At 41.8% G+C, this 7390-nt stretch overlaps 1 protein-coding gene across 1 annotated transcript in view; it reads left to right on the top strand.

The window, feature by feature from the left end:
• Positions 1 to 3907, top strand: part of TALDO1 (transaldolase 1) — a gene marked incomplete at its 5' end in the record, with an annotated part of 4494 nt that extends 587 nt beyond the window's left edge. The window contains 6 exons of the mRNA XM_010291726.1: positions 33 to 140; positions 795 to 926; positions 1277 to 1452; positions 1578 to 1775; positions 2846 to 2991; positions 3675 to 3907. Coding sequence (XP_010290028.1) covers positions 33 to 140; positions 795 to 926; positions 1277 to 1452; positions 1578 to 1775; positions 2846 to 2991; positions 3675 to 3707 — 793 coding nt within the window. The remainder of the gene's footprint in view (positions 1 to 32; positions 141 to 794; positions 927 to 1276; positions 1453 to 1577; positions 1776 to 2845; positions 2992 to 3674) is intronic.
• Positions 3908 to 7390: the final 3483 nt, after the last annotated feature.

Here is a 7390-nt window from a genome sequence, read left to right as displayed (position 1 = left end):
ATAGAAATGATTTTGCTCTTTGTGGTTCTCAGGTCAGAAGAGGAGCAGATCAAAAATGCTTGTGACAAACTTTTTGTACTATTTGGAGCTGAAATATTGAAGAGGATACCTGGCCGTGTGTCCACAGAAGTAGATGCAAGGTTGGCTCTTTTTCCTCTGGGTTACCCTGGATATTTGTACATACAAAAAGAGACATGATGTGAGTTGGAGAAAGATGTTCTTGACTAGACGGCTCACTGTTATAAGACTAGCGAGAGTTTATATTGTTAGTATTTGTTTAGAGAATGGTTTTTCTTTAGTTGCTTGATTATAACTTGATAACAAAACTTTATGGAAATAAGTAATAGAGAGCTTGGATTTTTGTAATCTTCCTGGTTTTTAAGCAAGGAAAACCTTATGTTTCCAGTATACTTGGACTTCTGCTCATTCTCTTCTGTGTGATAATGTCTTCTCAATTTACGAAGAGATCTGTTTTAATGGTTTCTTTCAAGACTTGCATAGGATTTGTCTGTTAATCTGCTCCCTGCCGATTCACTTCTAATGCTGAGCTTTTGCATTCATTATGAAAACCTTGAGGAAAGCTTTAGTCTGTAACTTTCTCAAGGAAAGCTATTGTGAGCTCTGAATCAAAGGATGGCACCTACTTGATGGGCTCACAATCCCAGAAACATCTCTGACAACAAAAACATATAAATGCTGATAAAACGGGACAATGCAGGGGGGGCGGCATTTAAAAAAAAAAAAAAAACAACAAAAAACAGTCAGTTTTAAGCAGTCTTGCTCTTGTTTCAAAGGTTGTCCTTTGATAAGGAAGGAATGATTCAAAGGGCCAGGCGCCTCATTGACCTTTATAAGGAAGCAGGAATTGGTAAAGATCGTATTCTCATAAAGCTCTCTTCAACATGGGAAGGAATCCAGGCTGGCAAGTAAGTATTACTGTACCTGATAATGCTGATTCATAGCATGCTTCTGCCTGTTCACAGGCACATGACAAACGTATTCTGCACTTAAAGAATTGTTTTGAAAGCACTGCCTGAGGAAGTCTGTTACTAGGGCTACAGCTAGCAAGCAAGGTGCTCTACAACAGCTTTCTGTTGAAATAGGAAAAGTTTGTTCATACAAGGGCCAGACCACAAAGAGAGTTTCCTGAAATATTATGCTAAGTATTTGGTTCAAGGAACAACATTAAATAAAGCAGAGTCTGGCAGGGCAAAACGTTTGCTGTTAGCTTAAAACTTTAAAGCTTATAAACTGTACCACATTCCTACGTCTGCAGGGTTCTGGAAGCAGAATATGGGATTCATTGCAACATGACCTTGCTGTTCTCCTTTGCTCAGGCGGTTGCCTGTGCTGAAGCTGGCGTTACTCTGATTTCCCCATTTGTAGGACGTATCCTGGATTGGTACGTTGCAAATGGAGATAAGAAAACCTATGAGCCTTCAGAGGATCCAGGTGAGCTTTCCTTTTAAACATGTATTTTAAAAATACACACAATAGCTACTCAATCAAACTGCAATTCACTTGTACAAATCCTCTTAGGAAAAAATGTTTTTGAGCATGTTCTAAATAATTTTTAGGAGTGAAGAGTGTCACCAAGATCTATAACTACTACAAAAAGTTTGGCTACAAAACTATCGTGATGGGTGCTTCATTTCGAAATACTGGAGAAATAAAAGCGCTTACAGGCTGTGACTATCTCACCATTTCACCCAAGCTTTTGGCAGAGCTCAGCAAAGAGTATGTCAAGTTAACTCCCACACTCAGCATCAAAGAGGGTAAGTCCACAGAAGTCCACTTCTATGTAATGTAAGCTTGGCCGGTCTCCCTTTCTTCTTGAATGTTAAGAGATGTGGTTCCACTCAGCTATGTGGTGCTTGCTTCCACTCTGCTTTAAAGATTAAGTCTTGATGCCTCTCTCAAGGAAATACTGTAGCCTCATTACCACAGTACTGTGACGGTTGCTTACATACATAGCCTCTTCTTTAGGTCTTGGGTCCCACTGAGTACACTAACTAGAATTACAGAGGGGTTTGAGCGTGCTTAAATACTGTGCACCCTCTCCTGGGAGGACAGGGAGAGCAGGAGGAGGAACATTACACTGCATATACTTGGGATGAAATTTTACTGAATATTAGCAAAGATGCCAAACCTGGTTTAATCTTACGTTAATATTGCACCAGTGATGCAATTAGCTCTAGACATGCCAAAAGGTGTGTTTTCCCTCTGGAAACTCTGGAAATTAACTGTATGCAAGACCACGTGATTTGATCTACTGATACTGTGCCGCAATGGCTCTGAACCTATGTTCCCATTGCACTGCTCCTTCTTTTCTGTGCCTTATTAAAATGCTACTTTGCAACTCAGAAAATGAGATTTGCACAGCTGTAGTCATGGGTAGCTGCTTACAGGGTGCTATCTGGCTTGTAGGCATGTTATCAATTGAGCTTTTGTTAAGTACTTGCCAAATAATCAAAGACCTAATTGTTCAACATATTTGTTTAAAATGTCTCACTTCAATAGGACTGTTGCATAATTCTTTATAATAGGCCTGAAAGTATGGTACCATTCAGAAGCTGATACAAGATAATGACATATACATAAACATTGTATTTTAAGAGAAACCGATGATCTAGGCTACCTTCCCCCCTGCCAAACCAGATCCAGGAGCATTTTCAGTCTTGAATCCTAAAGCGTGTGCATGTAGCAAGCCATGTTGAAAGTGGGGTTTGAAATTTTTCACAGCTGGAGATCGTCAGAATCTTGAGACTGTTTTAGGAAGCCTGTGGGTTTTGATAACAACAGCCTGGTAACATGGTTTGTTTCTCTTTCAATTTCCCTTGGGTAGCTCAGGCATGTGCGCTTGAGAAGATCCACCTGGATGAGAAGGCATTCCGCTGGCATCATAACGAAGACCAAATGGCTGTGGAGAAATTATCTGATGGGATCAGAAAATTTGCTGCAGATGCAATTAAACTGGAGAGGATGTTAAAGGTAGATGTTACATCATGCTGCCTCTTGTCACCTCTCATATTCCTTCAAGTACTGCAGCTAACCCACAGTTCCTTGTGTATGGCTAAGGATTAGGAACCTGTAAGCAAGTCCGATCAGGTCTTTATGTAGGCAGTACGTGTTATGTAGGACAGCCAGCTAGCAGACTGGCCCCCTAAATTAAGCGAACTTGATAAACTTCACTGCATCTCAAGAAAGAATTCATGCCAGATGTATACAGCCACACCTGCTGTGTGAGGCCCAAGGCAGTGTTCAGACTGGCAGCTAATCAAGATAACACTACTGTCAAAGTGAAAAGTCCCTTAAGTCTAATTCTAAACTTGTTAGCTGTCAGCAGTGGTACAAGACATGTAAATAATCTTCTGATAGCAAGCTGGAAGTGAGTCATGTTTGTGCCTGGCACTAGGAGGCACTAAGAACAGATACGCAGAGTATAGCCAGGCCACATGAAAGTCTTCTATCAGATTATGGAGAGTCTTCCAACTGGGATTAATTGTAACTGTGTGTTTTGGGGTGATCAGGGGGGAATACACACCAAGTATACCTGATCTAGGCACTCATTCTTGTTGACTGACAACTACTTAATAGTGACTTCAGCCTGTATTGCTAAAGTGCCATTCCCAAATTCTTACTCAGCTGCTGTTTGTTGACTTCTCTCTTTCTAGGAGCGAATGTTCAGTGCTGAAAATGGAAAGTAGAAAAGCTAGAGTTTTCCTGAGTGGTCAAGGCTGAACGAGTGGATCACCTGAGGTTAAATGGATGTACAAATGTCTTACGTGTAAAAGTCTTACGCTATGTATGAATAGATTTCTGTATCATGCTTTTTTATCAATTTGCAAAGGGACAAATAGAATTTCAAATTTTTGTGGCACTTTTGTCAATACATGCAAATTAACACAGACTTTCCTTGTAACGTGTTCATTTCACTGCTGTAGGAGATAACTGACATAGTATTTTAATTCTTTAACTTTTTGTATTAAATTCCTAATTAAGTCTACAGTCCTAACGCATTAAGAAAGCAGTCCTTTCATGCTATTTTACTGGCACTAAAGAGAAGACACAGGTTTCAAAAGCCCTCTGTGGTACAAAGCCCACAATAATCTTACGAGAGAGAGATATATATATATACACACACACATATACACACACACACACACTAAACCAAACAGGCTCCACTCCCTTCCTTGCCTCTTTCTACAGCCAAGCTGGCAGCAGTGGTGATTTACTGGTTGGGAAACCTGGTGAACACCATCATAAGTAGTAGTTCAAGGCTTTGTAACAGGGGGAAAAAGCTGCATCACAAGCAATTTTTATGAATTTTGTCAAATAGCAGTTTTGTTTACCACTTGCCTAAGAGCCCAAAGCACAGCAACAGCAAGAACAAGGAATTGATTGAAGCTGAAAATGCCACTGCAGTTACAACACAGGCATAAACTACACGTACCACGCTGTTATTGAAGGCTATACTTTCAAAATCAAGTAACTAGTGTCTCAAGCAGTTAATAAATAACTTGACAATTGGTTAATCTGAGCTGACAGTGAACATGTGGGTACAACTCAAGATTGATTGCTGGAGGAGCTACTGCTTTTCTTTATGCAGTAGTCATGGAATTGCTGCCAATGCTACCCCACAAATGAGGGGGTTTTGTGTGTGTGGTTTTGTTTGGGTGTTTTTTGTTTGGGTGGTTTTTTTTCTTTTTTAAGTTTTATCACCCTCTCCCTTCCTCTTTGTTCTTAAGCTACTGCTTTTGCAAAAGAGGAAGAGCTATGTGGCAGCCTTCCTCAGAAATGACCTAATCCTGATTAGACACATAGCAATTACTGGGCTTTCTATTAAGTTGGGATGCATGTGATTACATTTCATACTGTATTTCACTAAGACTAATTAAATATATCTCTTATTAGTTTACATAGTTCCAGTTCTATCAAGAGTAGACAAGAACAAGTGATAGGACAAAAGGAAACGGCCTCAAGCTGCACCAGGGGAGGTTTAGATTGGATGTTAGGAAAAATTTCTCCACTGAAAGGGTTGTGAAGCATTGGAACAGGCTGCCCAGAGAAGTGGAGGTATTTAAAAGATGCATAGATGCGACACTTACGGCCATGGTTTAGTGGACTTGGCAGTGCTAGATTAACGGTTGGACTCAATCTTAAAGGTCCTTTTCACCTAAATGATCTATGATTCTAAGAGGTTCCTGTTAAAGTTGCCTGAACTTAACCCCTTAGAAAAAAAGAAAAAAAATAAAGCAGCATTGAGGCTTCAATGCTTAAACACACATGCTATATCCAGCTTCAGTAATACAAGAAAAACATGCCAAGGGAACAACCGATCACTAACATCAGTGTGACACAGCAGCATTGTTGCCAGGACATTGGCCTAACAACCTGGGAACCATTGTTTCAGCCAAAGTGACAGCCAGCTGTATGCTCACAAACCAGATGCAGGTGTGACAGCAGAACCGTGTCAGACATGTCTACACAGAGTTGCATCTTCCCAGCTTTGGCCGGGACCTGCCCCATACAGGGTTGGGAATAGTGCCAGTCTACCAGAGGGAGATGAAGCTGCCTCAGGGGACTGATGTAGACCCCTCTGCTCTACAGGTGGAGGTAAGGGTGAGAAGCAGGCCACGGTAGAAAGCAAGCTGTCCAGGGGGAGGTGACCTCTTTCCTTTCCTTCCCAAGGTCAAGCTAGTATTAAAAGCTTTACCCTGCCCCCACCTCCCTACACAGTGCCACACAGCCATCTGACCTACCACTGCAAGTCAAAGTGTGCACTGTGATTTAGATCACTACAGTCATTAATTTTTGCTGAAAAAGAAACTGAACTTCAGGTACAGCAGAGGCACCAAGTACAAGTCTGTAGGCTCTCTGCTTTGGATCTAGCTTCTCAAAGTCTGTTTTCTGCCCCAGAATATGAGATGAGGCCTAGCTTCTCAGCAGACTATGATTTCCAAAACAGGTAAGTTTGGCTCCAACTGTCAACAGTTACAAAAGTATAAAGTTATGACTTCCTCAGCTTAAGAGAATGAGGCTCTCAGCCAGTCCAGAATTACACTTCCGTGGGATAGCTTTAACAAAGCTGCACAGTACCATTGTGAGACTGACAGCTGCAGCGATGACAGACCCGTGAGACCCATGGCAAGCCAGAACAACCAGAGATGACTTCTGAAAGCTAACACAACTCATGAGCGGGCACTTCAACACGTTTTCTAAAAACTGCTATTAAAATGTTCAGAACAGATGACAAGGTAGGATGAGGATCCTCAGCCAAACAAAAACATCTCCCACAGCAACAAGCCTACTTAATCTAGCGAACTGGGGAACATCATACACTATGAAGAGCTCAAGTATTTCCTATATTCTGAAGAGGAAGATCTGGGGCTGTGTAAGTGGCAAATACAGAACTGCTCTATAGAGTGGCCTGTGCAGTTGCTGCTGGTTTCCCTGAAAAATGGGGATCTTCCTCATGTTCACTGACAGGTGATAAGCCTCTCTTAGAGGCTATAACTTCACCTGGATAGCTGGATGATTCTCAGCCTGCCACAGCTTGTCCTACACCAAGGCAAGCACATCCTAATGCCTGACTTCTTAGCAAAGGAATTAGGAGGTATTTTAGGCCACTACTGCATTCTTACAGGTGGAAGGGTGCAGGCAGGATTATACTGCAGAGACCTGCATGAAGCCGAGCTAACTCGGTTAGCACTGACCCCAGCTGGTCAGTCCTCATACCAGCTTCATTCCAGATGCAACACTGGAGGACTGCCTGTCTGAATTTTGCATTTACCAGCCCACTGGTGTCAACAGGAATCTTTTTGGTTATTCCATTAGCTGAGTCATTCTCCTGAGATTCGTACCTATTGGGCATTAAAAAAAAATAAAATTCCAAGGCAATGCAGTGTTGTCAGATAGCCCTGGGACACCAACACATCTTTTGTGCAGAACATGGAGAGCTACATGCCAGTTTCTTGAAACAGCTCAGCTGTGCATCTGCATTTAATGTACGATCACTTCCCTGCATCTGTCCTAGGCTTTAGCTGCTATTGACGAAGAGTCGAAGGGTCAAATCCAGAAGTAGCTAGATTTGACAGTAGTTCTTTGATATAGAACTTCTCCTCTCATAGCCAAAACCAACTCATTTCATCTGGTCTAAGACTGGCTCCTAGGAATACGACCCGGTGGTTACAGCCCAAGTGGATGGTGGTTATCTAGGGATTAATCCCGCTCCAAAAATCCTTCACAATCCAGTCCCTTTTCTCTCACTTTGCTTGCAAAGTACTTATTCTCCTTTTTCACAGGGCTTCTGTATTAGATCTTCTCAGGAAGACTGGCTGAGCCATACGTGGTGAATACAGGCAGGGCTGTACATGAAATACTGAAATCA

Source organism: Phaethon lepturus, unplaced genomic scaffold, assembly GCF_000687285.1.
Source record: "Phaethon lepturus isolate BGI_N335 unplaced genomic scaffold, ASM68728v1 scaffold13227, whole genome shotgun sequence".
In the NCBI taxonomy this organism is placed as follows: Eukaryota; Metazoa; Chordata; class Aves; order Phaethontiformes; family Phaethontidae; genus Phaethon; species Phaethon lepturus.
This window is presented reverse-complemented; position numbering and strand designations above follow the sequence as displayed.